Genomic DNA, 16,571 nt, shown 5'->3' with positions numbered 1-16,571 from the left:
ATAGAGAGAGGGGAAGAGAGACGGATAGAGAAATGGGGAGGAAGAGAGACGGATAGAGAGAGGGGAAGAGAGACGGATAGAGAAATGGGGAGGAAGAGAGACGGATAGAGAGAGGGGAAGAGAGACGGATAGACAGAGGCGAAGAGACACGGATAGAGAAATGGGGAGGAAGAGACGGATAGAGAAATTGGGAGGAAGAGAGACGGATAGAGAGAGGGGAAGAGAGAGGGGAAGAGAGACGGATAGAGAAATGGGGAGGAAGAGAGACGGATAGAGAGAGGGGAAGAGAGACGGATAGACAGAGGCGAAGAGACACGGATAGAGAAATGGGGAGGAAGAGACACGGATAGAGAAATGGGGAGGAAGAGAGACGGATAGAGAGAGGGGAAGAGAGACGGATAGAGAGAGGGGAAGAGAGACGGATAGAGAAATGGGGAGGAAGAGAGACGGATAGAGGGAGAATTCAACTCTGTATGTAAAATAGCAGTCCATCGAAACCCTATTCTCCTGGATGTCCTCACACAATGCTGCACTGAGTAATGCTGCCCTTTTATGTAAAAATGAACATTCAACCATCGCACAGGGACGTGCACATGGAGTTTGCAAAGTGGATGTTCAAAGTGCATGCTAATTCTGGTTACAGCTGAAGTGGAAATTCACAACACCAGAGAAGGTTTTTGCTCAGTCGTTAATTGAACACCTTGTTTCCACCTCCCTTTTATGTTCAAACTGGGCATTGTGGGTATGCTACGCTGCTACGCTACAGCCAGTTGAGGGAAGGCTTTCTTTGAAATCAATGACAGCCGCTATACTGCCCGTGTTGCGTCACGTCCCATGGCAGCATCCAAGCTCAAGAATCGCAGAGGTTCAAATAGAAATGTAAGGCTGATGGGGGTTCATTCTATTGGATGAATTGAAATAATGAGAAATAAAGTTGATTTTGGTTGCATATGGCCTCCACTAGACACCACTGGCTATTTTACTAAGATTTATGACGTCAAGAAGCTTCCAGCTAGCAGAAACTCAAGCTAGCTAGCCACATTGACTAGCTCGGTTTACAATGTAAACAAAAGCATCTTGTGTAATTAGAGGATAATTTAGTACAACCACTAACGACAATTGAAGAGTACTTGTGAAAAACTGTCCCAAAGCTATCGCTGAGTATGATGCAGTACAGTAGGGAACATAAAGAGACTCTTCCATTCCTCAAAACAACACGCTCTGTGTAGCAGCGAGAACTTCGCACTGACACGACGCTGATGACAACGCAGCGCTTATAGATGGGCTGAGGAGTTAGCCTGGTCCCAGATCTGTTTGTGTCCAAACATGACAATCCCACCCCCCTGTACAGTCATGGAGATGTTTTGTCAGTAACGCCACTGGAGTCTGAGAGACCCGTTGTCTATTAAAGACGCACAGACTCACAGCAGGATCATTAAAGTGTTGACATGGTATCCAATGTGCTCTAATGAGTCAATGACTTCACCTTTATCACTGTTATTCTGTATGAGTGACTGACTAATGGGATCCCACTGGGAACAGACGTCAGTTCAACGTCTAGTGTTGATGTACATTTGGTTGAGTTGTCAAATGACGTGCCAAAATGATCACCATGTCATTGTATTTCGGTTCAAAGTTGGGTGACAAAAATACAAAATTCCCTTACATGGATTAAATCAGTTTTCCACTTTCATTGAACATCATCACATTGAATTTTGTGGGTTGAAATGATGTGGAAACAGCATTGATTCAAGCCGTTTTTGCCCAGTGGGATGTGTTTCAGAGGTTTATCGGATAGTTAAAGGGATAGTGAACCCACATTGCAAAGAAAACAGGATTCAGAGTAAGGAAACCAATATGTCATTTGGTTGAACTATCCCTTGAAGTTTGATTAGATATCAAGTAAAGTATATTTTATCCTTTAGCTTCACAGTTTAAAGGCACAGTACAACATTAAACTTCAAAGCAAGCTTACCAAGTCCAGACAAGTCCAGGCCTTCAACATTTGAAAAAGAGCAGCACAGCATAGAGTGTTGTTGTGCAGTGGCATCTGCTTTGAGTTTGGCCATCCAATGCAAATGTGCTTTATTGTGGCTCAGATATCATTGTGTTAGATGTGGCTGGATGGGCAGAGCTGGGAGACAGGGTTTCTTCCTTGGTTTGGAGGTGGAGCTGATCTGAGACCTGGGTTCAAATGCTGTAGTATTAGAAGACTTTGAGTTAGCGTTAGCCTGCCTGGAGTGGGTGGAGTTTTGGGACTACTCCGTTGGTTAAATTGTGTCAAGGCAAGCTCAATCGATCTTAAGTATTTGGAACATTTTGAACCCAGTTCGGCTGCTGATCCAGGTGAGGGGATGGGGTGCCGTGTCAATGGGCTGGTGTATACATGCTGCAGATGGGTGGAGGGTTATTTGGCTGCAGAGCGTCCTCATCCCTTATTCTATCAGATGTGGGCATTACCTTACAGAGGTGATGAGGGGATTGAATGAGAGGCTTTGAAGATGGAAACTCCACCACCCGTTGGACAAAAGTTGTCCAGACAACTCCACACTAGTGTGTCATCAGATTAAGGCAAAGGATACGTCCTGATTCTCCACTCTTCTCCCAAACAGTATGTCTCTCCTCTCTCTCGCTAGTTGCACATTCATGATGTTTTGAAAAGGATGGGATAAGTGTCAGCATTGCCTGGAGCACCGTTCTACCAGAGGGCATGGATGGATTGAACAGTCTCTTTCCCCCCAACATGACCACTGACTTCACCTTCATCACTCTTCTACCAGAGGGCATGGATGGATTGAACAGTCTCTTTCCCCCAACATGACCACTGACTTCACCTTCATCACTCTTCTACCAGAGGGCATGGATGGATTGAACAGTCTCTTTCCCCCAACATGACCACTGACTTCACCTTCATCACTCTTCTACCAGAGGGCATGGATGGATTGAACAGTCTCTTTCCCCCCAACATGACCACTGACTTCACCTTCATCACTCTTCTACCAGAGGGCATGGATGGATTGAACAGTCTCTTTCCCCCAACATGACCACTGACTTCACCTTCATCACTCTTCTACCAGAGGGCATGGATGGATTGAACAGTCTCTTTCCCCCAACATGACCACTGACTTCACCTTCATCACTCTTCTACCAGAGGGCATGGATGGATTGAACAGTCTCTTTCCCCCAACATGACCACTGACTTCACCTTCATCACTCTTCTACCAGAGGGCATGGATGGATTGAACAGTCTCTTTCCCCCAACATGACCACTGACTTCACCTTCATCACTCTTCTACCAGAGGGCATGGATGGATTGAACAGTCTCTTTCCCCCAACATGACCACTGACTTCACCTTCATCACTCTTCTACCAGAGGGCATGGATGGATTGAACAGTCTCTTCCCCCCAACATGACCACTGACTTCACCTTCATCACTCTTCTACCAGAGGGCATGGATGGATTGAACAGTCTCTTTCCCCCAACATGACCACTGACTTCACCTTCATCACTCTTCTACCAGAGGGCATGGATGGATTGAACAGTCTCTTTCCCCCCAACATGACCACTGACTTCACCTTCATCACTCTTCTACCAGAGGGCATGGATGGATTGAACAGTCTCTTTCCCCCAACATGACCACTGACTTCACCTTCATCACTCTTCTACCAGAGGGCATGGATGGATTGAACAGTCTCTTCCCCCCAACATGACCACTGACTTCACCTTCATCACTCTTCTACCAGAGGGCATGGATGGATTGAACAGTCTCTTTCCCCCAACATGACCACTGACTTCACCTTCATCACTATTCTGCCAGAGGGCATGGATGGATTGAACAGTCTCTTTCCCCCAACATGACCACTGACGTCAGAGGACTTTATTGGGAGAAGGGTCATGTTTCCCCAATACGCTGATCTTTTCCCCACTAATGGTTCAGGTTAGGATAGCAGGAAGCTGATCCTAGATCTGTACTTAGGGGAAACATCCCACCAGGTCATCTCCATGAGCACTTTATTGGCCTCTAACTAACAGGTCATCAGTATGTGACACAGATGTTATCAGATAGGTCACTATTTAACTTCTCCGACTAATATGTGCTCAACATGGACCATGGTTAACCTGATGTCATCACCCATTTCCCTGTCTCTAATGGGTTCGCCACAGTGTGTCTCTCCCATTCCTCACACACAAACTTAAACACACACACACCAGGTCATCTCCATGTGACCGAGGGGTTAAATCGTTACACCCACCAGGTCATCTCCATGTGACCAAGGGTTTAAATTGTTACACCCACTAGGTCATCTCCATGTGACCGAGGGGTTAAATCGTTACACCCACCAGGTCATCTCCATGTGACCGAGGGGTTAAATTGTTACACCCACCAGGTCATCTCCATGTGACCGAGGGGTTAAATCGTTACACCCACCAGGTCATCTCCATGTGACCGAGGGGTTAAATCGTTACACCCACCAGGTCATCTCCATGTGACCGAGGGGTTAAATCGTTACACCCACCAGGTCATCTCCAGATGTAATTAGAAGAGTCTCAACTTGGAGAAACAGACTCTTGTCTCCATGTTCTAACAGAAAGGAGGATTGATTGCGGTGCAGTCAGAAAGCCAATGTGGACTTTTTCACTGGGATGGAGCAATTAAGCATCATTATAGTGGTGCTCTGCACAGAGTACAGCTGAGATGAGGGATATTATGTTGGCAAGGGGTGGATCTATGCCCCAGTCGATTTAAAAACCTATTAACGATGGCATGGATATATGGCCTGGCCTTCTTGCTGCTCAGTGGTCAGAAGGGTTACTGTTGTTGTTGTGATGATGAGGCATTGGGTTGCCAGGTGACGGTGATTATATGGGCTGGTGTGTAATAAAGCGTTTTATTATTTCCCTTATGCCTTGTCCAGGCCTTGTCTCTACAGGGGTTTATTACTGCTGATGCTGTTTGGACTGTACTCATTCTGCCCAATACTCTCCCTCTGTCTCTCTCTCCCTCTGTCTCTCCTCTCTCTCTCTCTGTATCCTGAGTGTATCTCCTCTCTCTCTCTGTATCCTGAGTGTCTCTCCTCTCTCGCTCTGTATCCTGAGTGTCTCTCCTCTCTCTCTCTCGCTCTGTATCCTGAGTGTCTCTCCTCTCTCTCTCTCTCTCTCTCTCTCTGTGTATCCTGAGTGTCTCTCCTCTCTGTCTCTGTATCCCGAGTGTCTATCCTCTCTCTCTCTCTGTATCCTGAGTGTCTCTCCTCTCTCTCTCTGTATCCTGAGTGTCTCTCTCCTCTCTCTCTCTCTCTCTCTGTATCCTGAGTGTCTCTCCTCTCTCTCTTTCTCTCTCTCTGTATCCTGAGTGTCTCTCCTCTCTGTCTCTCTGTATCCTGAGTGTCTCTCCTCTCTCTTATTCTGTATCCTGAGTGTCTCTCCTCTCTCTCTCTGTATCCTGAGTTTCTCTCCTCTCTGTCTCTGTATCCTGAGTGTCTCTCCTCTCTCTCTCTGTATCCTGAGTGTCTCTACTCTCTCTCTTTGTATCCTGAGTGTCTCTACTCTCTCTCTCTTTGTATCCTGAATGTCTCTCCTCTCTGTCTCTGTATCCTGAGTGATTCTCCTCTCTGTATCTTGAGTGACTCTCCACTCTGTATCCTGAGTGTTTCCTTATCATGTCTCTCCTCTTGTTGTCATCTCCACCCCAGGCCTGGCTGACTGAGATCCATGATTACGCCCAGCAGGATGTGGTCCTGATGCTGCTGGGAAACAAGGTGAGGTTTCCTGGGTTAGGCCTGAACCCAGACGGACACACCTGCAGCCACATCAGACGGCAGCCCAGACACAACAGACAGACAGACAGGCAGACACAAAGAAAACAGACAGACACAACAACCATAAACAGAGAAACTAAAACAACTGTACAGTATAAACATAGCCCAGGACTTGGAGGATCTATTCACAGTGTATATATATATATATCCTCATAGTGTAACACTAAACACTAAATCTACCTTTTAGTGAAAATACGCATTTTTCTGAAGCTCAAAAAGAAAGGAAATTCAAATGAGCACCACAATGCCCACTCCACCCAGCTCTACCAAGGTTTTCCAACACACAGCTTTGACCTAATACAGTAGCTGTGTTGGTCTATTGTACTTTAAAACGACATGTAGGCAGGTTGCAATCATTCTGGTTTTAACATTGAGCATCAATCTGAGCCTACTTAGTAACCTGGCGTCCGGATTCACTTGTATATGTTCTATGAGTACTTCAGTGTCTACTTCCTGATTCAAAACTATGTCCATTGGAACAATAAAGTTATCTCTAGTCTACTGGAATTGCTTCTAACCCTGACACATCTGCTGCCAGATAACAACACAGACACAACACCAGATCAGCATATATGCAGGAGGGATGTAACAAATCACTGCTACTATAAATAAGTCCCATCCACATACTGCTAGAGCAGGGAACAGATGCTTGGTCCAGATGTTTAGTCTAATCTAAACAGTCCCCACACACCGGGAATCATCCCCTCATTAGAATGCTCACACATAATCTAGACTCATTAAGAATTGTAGGTCTGATCCCATATTCTGTACGGAATGTGTTGTTTTCCATTACGTAACCCTCCTGGAACAAGGTGATTTTTAAGACAAGCATTGACAAGCATTGATGAGCGGCAGGATAGCCTAGTGGTTAGAGTGTTGGACTAGTAACCGGAAGGTTGTAAGTTCAAACCCCCGAGCTGACAAGGTCTTTCTGTCGTTCTTCCCCTGAACAGGCAGTTAACCCACTGTTCCTAGGCCGTCATTGGAAATAAGAATTTGTTCTTAACTGACTTGCCTAGTTAAATAAAGGTAAAAAAAAAATAAAAAAAATAGTGAGACTGAGGCTAGTCATGCATGATGGTGGTATCAGAGAATCTCTACCTTTCTTTCGATCTCTCTTGCTTTTCTTTTTCTGATCTCTCCCCAGGCTGATGCCACACAGCAGAGGGTGGTGAAGAGAGAGGATGGAGAGAGGCTGGCCAAGGTGAGTGTCACTTTAAAGAAATGAGTTAATACGGAGGAAGATGCAGATTGACTCGAACAGTGAACGACACCACGGTCAATTAACTGTCTTCCTCTCTCTGTATCTCTATCTCTCTCTCTGTGTATCTCTCTCTCTCTCTGTGTATCTCTCTCTCTCTCTGTGTATCTCTCTCTCTCTCTGTGTATCTCTCTCTCTCTCTGTGTATCTCTCTCTCTCTGTGTATCTCTCCCTCTGTGTATCTACAGTTGAAGTCGGAAGTTTACATACACCTTAGCCAAATACATTTAAACTCAGTTTTTCACAGTTCCTGACATTTAATCCTAGTGAAAATTTCCTGTCTTAGGTCAGTTCGGATCACCACTTTATTTTAAGAATGTGAAATGTCAGAATAATAGTAGAGAGAGTGATTTATTTCAGCTTTTATTTCTTTCATCACATTCCCAGTGCGTCAGAAGTTTACATACACTCAATTAGTATTTGGTAGCATTGCCTTTAAATTGTTTAACTTGGGTCAAATGTTTCGGGTAGCCTTCCACAAGCTTCCCACAATAAGTTGGGTCATTTTTGGCCCATTCCTCCTCCTCTTCCTTCTTCCGCCTCCTTTCTCGCACACACTTTTTCAGTTCTGCCCACAAACTTTCTAAAGGATTGAGGTCAGGGGCTTTATGACGGCCACTCCAATACCTTGACTTTGTTGTCCTTAAGCCATTTTGCCACAACTTTGGAAGTATGCTTGGGGTCATTGTCCATTTGGAAGACCCATTTGCAACTGAGCTTTAACTGATGTCCTGAGATGTTGCTTCAATATATCCACATAATTTTCTTTCGTCATGATGCCATCAATTTTGTGAAGTGCACCAGTCCCTCCTGCAGCAAAGCACACCAACAACATGATGGTGTTCTTCGGCTTAACAAACCTCCCCCTTTTTCCGATGGTCATTATGGGCAATGAGTTCTATTTTTGTTTCATCAGACCAGAGGACATTTCTTCAAAAAATACGATCTTTGTCCCAGTTTGCAGTTGCAAACCATAGTTAGACTTTTTTTATGGTGGTTTTGGAGCAGTAGCTTCTTCCTCGTTTAACCTCTCTCGGATATGCGGGACAGTAGCGTCCCAACTGGCCAACATCCAGTGAAAATGCAGAGCGCTAAATTCAAATAAATTACTATAACATCTTAACTTTCATGAAATCACACATTCAAGATACCAGATGAAAGCTACACTTGTAGTGAATCCAGCCAACGTGTCAGATTTCCAAAAAGCTTTTCGGCGAGCGATGCTATTATCTGAGGATAGCAGTAAACAAAGACAGAAAAGCATATTTCAACCCTGCAGGCGCGACACAAAACACAGAAATAAAGATAGAAGTCATGCCTTACCTATGACGAGCTTCTTCTGTTGGCACTCCAATATGTCCGATACACATCACAAATGGTCCTTTTGTTCGATTAATTCCGTCCATGTATATCCAAAATGTCCATTTATTTGGCGCATTTGATCCAGAGAAACACTGGTTCCAAGTTGCGCAACCTGACTACAAAATGTCTCATAAGTTACCTGTAAGCTTTGTCCAAACATGTCAAACTACTTTCCTAATACAACTTTAGGTGTTTTTTAACATAAATAATCGATACAATTGAAGACTGGAGGAATTGTGTTCAATACCGGAGGAAAACTAGGTGGAGCGAGCTTTTCAGGTCACGCGCCACTATCAAAGAGTACACTTCCCTCATTCTGAACAGTGTTACTTCTTCATTTCTCAAAGGAAAAACCTTAACCAATTTCTAAAGACTGTTGATATCCAGTGGAAGCGATAGGAACTGCAGGGAAATCGATTAGAAATCTGGATTCCCAATGAAAACTCAATGAAAAGAGAGTGAACTCAAAAAATTAAAATCTGAACGTTTGTCCTCTGGGTTTCGCCTGCCAGATAAGTTATGTTATACTCACAGACATGATTCAAACAGTTTTAGAAACTTCAGAGTGTTGTCTATCCAAATCTACTAATAATATGCATATTATCTTAGCTTCTGGCTCTAAGTAGCAGGCCGTTTACTTTGGACACGCATTTCATCTGGACGTGAAAATACTGCCCCCTGTCCCAAAGAAGTTAACTGTGAATATAGATACTTTTGTACCTGTTTCCTCCAGCATCTTCACAAGGTCCTTTGCTGTTGTTCTGGGATTGATTTGCACTTTTCGCACCAAAGTATGTTCATCTCTAGGAGACAGAACACGTCTCCTTCTTGAGCGGTATGACGGCTGCGTGGTCCCATGGTGTTTATACTTGCGAACTATTGTTTGTACGGATGAACGTGGTACCTTCAGGTGTTTGAACCAGACTTGTGGAGGTCTACAATTTTTTTTCTGAGGTCTTGGCTGATTTCTTTTGATTTTCCCATGATGTCAAGCAAAGAGGCACTGAGTTTGAAGGTAGGCCTTGAAATACATCCACAAGTACACCTCCAATTGACTCAAATGATGTCAATTAGCCTGACAGAAGCTTCTAAAGCCATGACATCATTTTCTGGAATTTTCCAAGCTGTTTAAAGGCACAGTCAACTTAGTGTATGTAAACTTCTGACCCACTGGAATTGTGATACAGTGAATTATAAGTGAAATAATCTGTCTGTAAACAATTGTTGGAAAGATTACTTGTGTCATGCACAAACTATAGTTTGTTAACAAGAAATTTGTGGAGTAGTTGAAAAATGAGATTTAATGACTCCAACCTAAGTGTATGTAAACTTTCGACTGTATCTGTCTCTTTATATACAGTGCCTTGCGAAAGTATTCGGCCCCCTTGAACTTTGCGACCTTTTGCCACATTTCAGGCTTCAAACATGAAGATATAAAACTGTATTTTTTTGTGAAGAATCAACAACAAGTGGGACACAATCATGAAGTGGAACGACATTTATTGGATATTTCAAACTTTTTTAACAAAACAAAAACTGAAAAATTGGGCATGCAAAATTATTCAGCCCCTTTACTTTCAGTGCAGCAAACTCTCTCCAGAAGTTCAGTGAGGATCTCTGAATGATCCAATGTTGACCTAAATGACTAATGATGATAAACACAATCCACCTGTGTGTAATCAAGTCTCCGTATAAATGCACCTGCCCTGTGATAGTCTCAGAGGTCCGTTAAAAGCGCAGAGAGTATCATGAAGAACAAGGAACACACCAGACAGGTCCGAGATACTGTTGTGAAGAAGTTTAAAGCCGGATTTGGATACAAAAAAAAGTCCCAAGCTTTAAACATCCCAAGGAGCACTGTGCAGGCGATAATATTGAAATGGAAGGAGTATCAGACCACTGCAAATCTACCAAGACCTGGCCGTCCCTCTAAACTTTCAGCTCATACAAGGAGAAGACTGATCAGAGATGCAGCCAAGAGGCCCATGATCACTCTGGATGAACTGCAGAGATATACAGCTGAGGTGGGAGACTCTGTCCTTAGGACAACAATCAGTCGTATATTGCACAAATCTGGCCTTTATGGAAGAGTGGCAAGAAGAAAGCCATTTCTTAAAGATATCCATAAAAAGTGTAGTTTAAAGTTTGCCACAAGCCACCTGGGAGACACGCCAAACATGTGGAAGAAGGTGCTCTGGTCAGATGAAGCCAAAATTGAACTTTTTGCCAACAATGCAAAACGTTATGTTTGGCGTAAAAGCAACATTGCTGAACACACGATCCCCACTGTCAAACATGGTGGTGGCAGCATCATGGTTTGGGCCTGCTTTTCTTCAGCAGGGACAGGGAAGATGGTTAAAATTGATGGGAAGATGGATGGAGCCAAATACAGGACCATTCTGGAAGAAAACCTGATGGAGTCTGCAAAAGACCTGAGACTGGGACGGAGATTTGTCTTCCAACAAGACAATGATCCAAAACATAAAGCAAAATCTACAATGGAATGGTTCAAAAATAAACATATCAAGGTGTTAGAATGGCCAAGTCAAAGTCCAGACCTGAATCCAATCGAGAATCTGTGGAAAGAACTGAAAACTGCTGTTCACAAATGCTCTCCATCCAACCTCAGTGAGCTCGAGCTGTTTTGCAAGGAGGAATGGGAAAAAACGTCAGTTTCTCGATGTGCAAAACTGATAGAGACATACCCCAAGCGACTTACAGCTGTAATCGCAGCAAAAGGTGGCGCTACAAAGTATTAACTTAAGGGGGCTGAATAATTTTGCACGCCCAATTTTTCAGTTTTTGTTTTGTTAAAAAAGTTTGAAATATCCAATAAATGTCGTTCCACTTCATGATTGTGTCCCACTTGTTGTTGATTCTTCACAAAAAAATACAGTTTTATATCTTTATGTTTGAAGCCTGAAATGTGGCAAAAGGTCGCAAAGTTCAAGGGGGCCGAATACTTTCGCAAGGCACTGTATATATATATATATATATATATATATATCTCTGCATCTCTCTTTTTCTGTGTGTCTTTTTCTCTCTCTATCTCTCTCTGTATCTCTCTCTCTCTATCTCTCTCTGTATCTCCCTTTCTCTGTATCTCTCTCTCTGTGTCTCCCTTTCTCTGTATCTCTCCTCTCTTTTTCTTTCTCTCTCTTTTTCTCTCTCTCGGTATCTCTTGCTCTCGCTCTCTCTCTGTATATATATCTCTCTGTTTCTCTCTTTCTCGCTCGCTCTCTGTCTGTCTCGCTATCTCTCTGTCTCTCTCTCTCTCTCTCTCTCTCTCTCTCACTCTCTCTCACTCTCTCTCTCTCTCTCTCTCTCTCTCTCTCACTCCCTCTCTCTCACTCTCTCTCACTCTCTCTCTCTGTCTCTCTCTCTCTCTCTCTCTCTCTCTCTCACTCTCTCTCTCTCTCTCTCACTCTCTCTCTCTCTCTGTCTCTCTCTCTCTCTCTCTCTCACTCCCTCTCTCTCACTCTCTCTCTCTCTCTCTCTCTCTCTCTCTCTCACTCTCTCTCACTCTCTCTCACTCTCTCTCACTCTCTCTCACTCTCTCTCACTCTCTCTCTCTCTCTCTCTCTCTCTCTCTCAAATTCAAATTCAAATTCAAGCTGCTTTATTGGCATGAAAAACATTGTGTCAATATTGCCAAAGCAACTATGTATACAATATACATTGTAACAAAATTGTAAATGATAGCAAATAATAATATAAAATGGTAGTAAATAATAATACAAAATTAAATACAAAAATAATAACAATAAAATGGTAACAGTCTACAGTAAACATTAATAATTATAGTAATCACAATAATAGTAATAATAAGTTAGTTACTGTTTACTATGCAGATGTTATTATTCAGTGTCCCTCAGGCTATGGCAGGAAAATACATATTTGGCTGCAAGAGGAGCCATTGCTCCTTCGCCCATGAGTATTCTTAGTTTTTCCTCTGGGTTCAATTTGTAAAAATTTGGAATATATGTAGTCATTTCTGTGAATAACGAATCTCTTTGTGAGGAATATTTATCACAGTAAAGGAGAAAGTGCATCTCTGTCTCTACCTCCCCTGTCATGCAGTGACCACATACACGCTCCTCTTTGGGTAGCCATGTCTTTTTATGTCTGCCGGTTTCTATTGCCAATCGGTGGTCACTCAGCCTGTACTTGGTAAGGATCTGTCTCTGCTTCGTATCTCTGACAGAGTAGAGATAATCAGCCAATTCATATTCTCTGTTTAGGGTCAGATAGCAATTTAGTCGGCTTTGGGATTTTGTTTCGTTTTTCCAGTATTGTAAATATGATTCCTTTGATTGGTTCATGATTTTGTTTATTGGAATTCTTTCTTTTGAAGCAGTGCTGGTGTCAGCTTGGTTGGTGAGGTCCAACACCATCAGACTGAGAGGGCTCGTTTCTGGGCTCAGCTCTTGGTCTTGAAGTGCTTTAAATTGCAGACTCGAATTTGGACTTGAATTTAGATGTAGCCAAAATTTTAATGATCTTTTCTGTATTTTCATTATTACTGGAAAACGGCCCAATTCTGCCCTACATGCATTAGTTGGTGTATTTCTCTGGACTTGTAGAATTTTCCGACATAATTCTGCATGTAGGGCTTCAATTGGATGTTTGTCCCACATTTTAAAATCCAGTTTATTGAGTGGCCCCCAAACCTCACTTCCATAAAGTGCTATTGGTAGGATTACACTGTCAAATATTTTAGTCCAAATTCTAATTGGGATGTTGATTTTGAATAATTTCATTTTTATTGCATACATTGCTTACATTGCGGGCTTTTTCTTTGAGTGCCTTCACTGCCATATTAAAGTTTCCCGATGCAGATATGGTCAGACCAAGGTAGGTGTAATGTTTTGTGTGTTCAGTTAAGGTGTTGTTCAAGGTGAATTTACATTTGTGTTTCTGACATCTGTTTTTTTTTTTGGAAAATCATGATTTTAGTTTTTTGGAAATTTACTGCCAGGGCCCAATTATGGCAATATTGCTCCAGAATATTAATGTTTTGTTGAAGACCTTCTTTGGTTGGTGATAGAAGTACCAAGTCATCAGCATATAGCAGGTATTTCACCTCTGTGTCAAATAGTGTGAGTCCTGGGGCTGGAGATTGGTCCAACATGTCTGCTAATTCATTGATATAAATGTTGAAAAGATTTGGACTCAAATTGCAGCCTTGTCTCACACCTCGACATTGTGAAAAAAATTATGTTCTTTGGTTTTTGATTTTTATTGCACACTTGTTTTCTGTGTACATACATTTTATTAAGTCATACACCTTACCACCAAGCCCACTTTGTAGAATTTTGTAGAATAGCCCTTCGTGCCAAATCGAATCAAATGCTTTTTTAAAGTCAATAAAGCAAGCAAAGATTTTGCCCTCTTTTTTTTGGTGAACGTGTTTATTAATTAGTGTGTGTAAGGTGTATATATGGTCAGTGGTTAATGGTCAGTGGTCGATGGTTAGGGAGAAAGCCAATTTGACATTTACTTATTACATTTTTTTCTTGAAGAAAGGTTTGAATTCTTGAATTCAAAATGCTACAGAAAACCTTTCCCAAGTTACTGTTGACGCAAATTCCCCTGTAATTATTGGGGTCTGATTTGTCTCCACTTTTGTGGATAGGGGAGATGAGCCCCTGGTTCCAGACATCAGGGAAGCAGCCAGAAGTTAAAACCATGTTGAACAATTTAAGCACAGCATTTTGCAACTCAGGTGTGCTGTTTTTCAGCATTTCATTTCTGATGTTGTCTACACCACAAGCCTTTTTTGATTTAATAGATTTTAGCTTTTCATTTAGTTCTTGTTGGGTTATTGGGTAATCTAATGGATTTTGGTTGTTTTTAATGACTGATTCAAGGATGTTCAATTTTTCTTTAATTTCTAATTGGTTCTGTTGTAAGTCTTTTTGTGGGATGTTTTTGTATAGATTATCAAAGTAAGTTTTCCAAATTCCTACATCTTGTATGGCTAATTCTTGTGGCTTTGTTGTGCTTAAATTGTTCCACATGTCCCAGAACTGATTTTGGTCAATTGCGTTTTCAATTTCATCAAGTGTCTTGTTGGTATAATTCAATTTCTTGCATTTCAGTGTTTGTTTATACTGTTTCAGAGTTTCAAAGTATTCATATCGTAGCTCTGGGTTGTTTTGCTGCTTATGGTTTTTGTTTGACATTTGTCTTAGGTGTTTTCTAATTGTTTTACATTCATTATCAAACCATTTGTCAGAAACATTTTGATTTTTGCTTCTGATGTTGCATTGCTTTGGTTTTCTCAAATTTGCTTTCGATGCTGCTTTTTGGAATATGCAGTTGATGTTTTGGGTAGCTGAATTGACACCATCTTTATTGTTTTGGTACTGTGAGTTATTGAAAAACTGTATAGAGTTCATCATTTCATTTGAGTTCAATGTTTCAATGAATGCCTCTGCACTGTTTGGAGCCCATCTGAACGATTGGTTTATGTTGTAAAGTTTATTGGGCTTTTTTTTTGAATGAATATTGCCAGTTAATTTCTTCAGAAACACGTTGATCTGACTGTGATCTGACAATGGTGTCTGTGGTCTGACAGTGAATGCACTAATGGAGGAGGGGTCAATGTCAGTGATGGCATAATCGACTACACTTGTCCCAAGAGCTGAGCAGTAAGTAAACTGACCTAAAGAGTCCCCTCTGATTCTACCATTAAGCATGTACAGGCCTAAGGCTCGACAGAGATGTACTAACTCTTTTCCATTTTTGTTCAGTATTTGGTCAGGACTGTTTCTATTATTTATAATAGGGCTACTGTACAAGGAGGGGTGTCCAAATATGTGGTGGTTACCTCCCGCATCAGTGTAGTCAGGCTCAGAACCTGTTCTTGCATTGAAATCTCCACAAAGAAGCACTTTACCCTGCGCCTGAAATGTAATGATTTCTGTCTGGAGATTGTCAAAAAACTGATCATCATAATATGATGAATCTGAAGGAGGAGCATAAGCTGCACATATGTATACATCATTGTCACAATAGATTGTACCTTTGTTAAGTTTTAGCCAAATGTGAGTGGTACCTTTTTTCATTTCATTCAGTGCTAAGTCCTGCTTATGCCAAATGATGATTCCACCTGAGTCTCGGCCCCGTTTAACATTTTTATGTTTGATTGATGGTAGTAAACTTTCTCTATAGCCTGAGGGACACTGAGTATCTATGTCTCCACGACACCATGTTTCCAGTAGGATTATGATGTCCTGTCCCTTGATGTTTTTAATCAATTCTGGATTAGTTGTTTTATAACCAAAATGTGAAGAGTATAGGCCCTGGATATTCCAAGAGCTGATAGTTAATGATCTCATTTATAATAAGTGATATTCACTGGTTTGAGTAAAGTACATCAAAAAGAAAAAAAAAAAAAAAAAAAACGATATATATACATACATACATATATATATATATATAAATATATATATATACATATATACATATATATATACATACATATACATATACATACATACATACATACACACACACACACACACATACATACAATATACATACACACATATATATATATATATATATATATATATATATATATATATATATACATATACATACATACATGCACATACACATATACACACATACATACATACACACACACGCGCACAAACACACACACACACACATACACACACCATTACATATAATAATTATTATCATACCGGTGTCAATACATTTAGGAATATTTGTAAACAATTTAATAAGAATGGAATAAGATTGCATTGTACTTATTTTATGTGCAATCTGCAACCCTGTGTGTTTGTGTGTGTCTGTGTGCGTGCCCGTGTGTGAATTAAAGGGACTGTCTAGCTAAGTAGTCTGCATATTAGTTGCAGTAGTTGGCGCACCTCTCCTATCTCTGATTGTTCTAGGGGTCTTCTGCCAGAGGTTACCTCAGCATATGTAGGCTGACGATCTGACTGATACATGGTGTGGACTGCATCATGTGGTTTACTTCCCTGAAGGGCAGTGTTCTGATCGACCCTGGAGTAGTGGTCAGAGCTGTGTTGTGATGGGCTGGGTCTAGTAGAGCTGTGTTGTGATGGGCCAGGTCTAGTAGAGCTGTGTTGTGATGGGC

General features: G+C 41.7%; 1 protein-coding gene across 1 annotated transcript in view; it reads left to right on the top strand.

Annotated features, from left to right (window-relative positions):
- The window catches only part of LOC110538818 (ras-related protein Rab-26-like), a 120,692-nt gene that overhangs the window by 95,491 nt on the left and 8,630 nt on the right, over positions 1 to 16,571 (top strand). Inside the window, exons 6-7 of the mRNA XM_036939137.1 lie at positions 5,692 to 5,757; positions 6,965 to 7,021. Of these exons, the coding sequence (XP_036795032.1) occupies positions 5,692 to 5,757; positions 6,965 to 7,021 (123 nt within the window). The remainder of the gene's footprint in view (positions 1 to 5,691; positions 5,758 to 6,964; positions 7,022 to 16,571) is intronic.

Source organism: Oncorhynchus mykiss, chromosome 12 (assembly GCF_013265735.2).
Source record: "Oncorhynchus mykiss isolate Arlee chromosome 12, USDA_OmykA_1.1, whole genome shotgun sequence".
Taxonomy (NCBI): Eukaryota; Metazoa; Chordata; class Actinopteri; order Salmoniformes; family Salmonidae; genus Oncorhynchus; species Oncorhynchus mykiss.
Note: the sequence above shows the minus strand (reverse complement) of the source record. Positions and strands in the feature narration are given on the sequence as shown.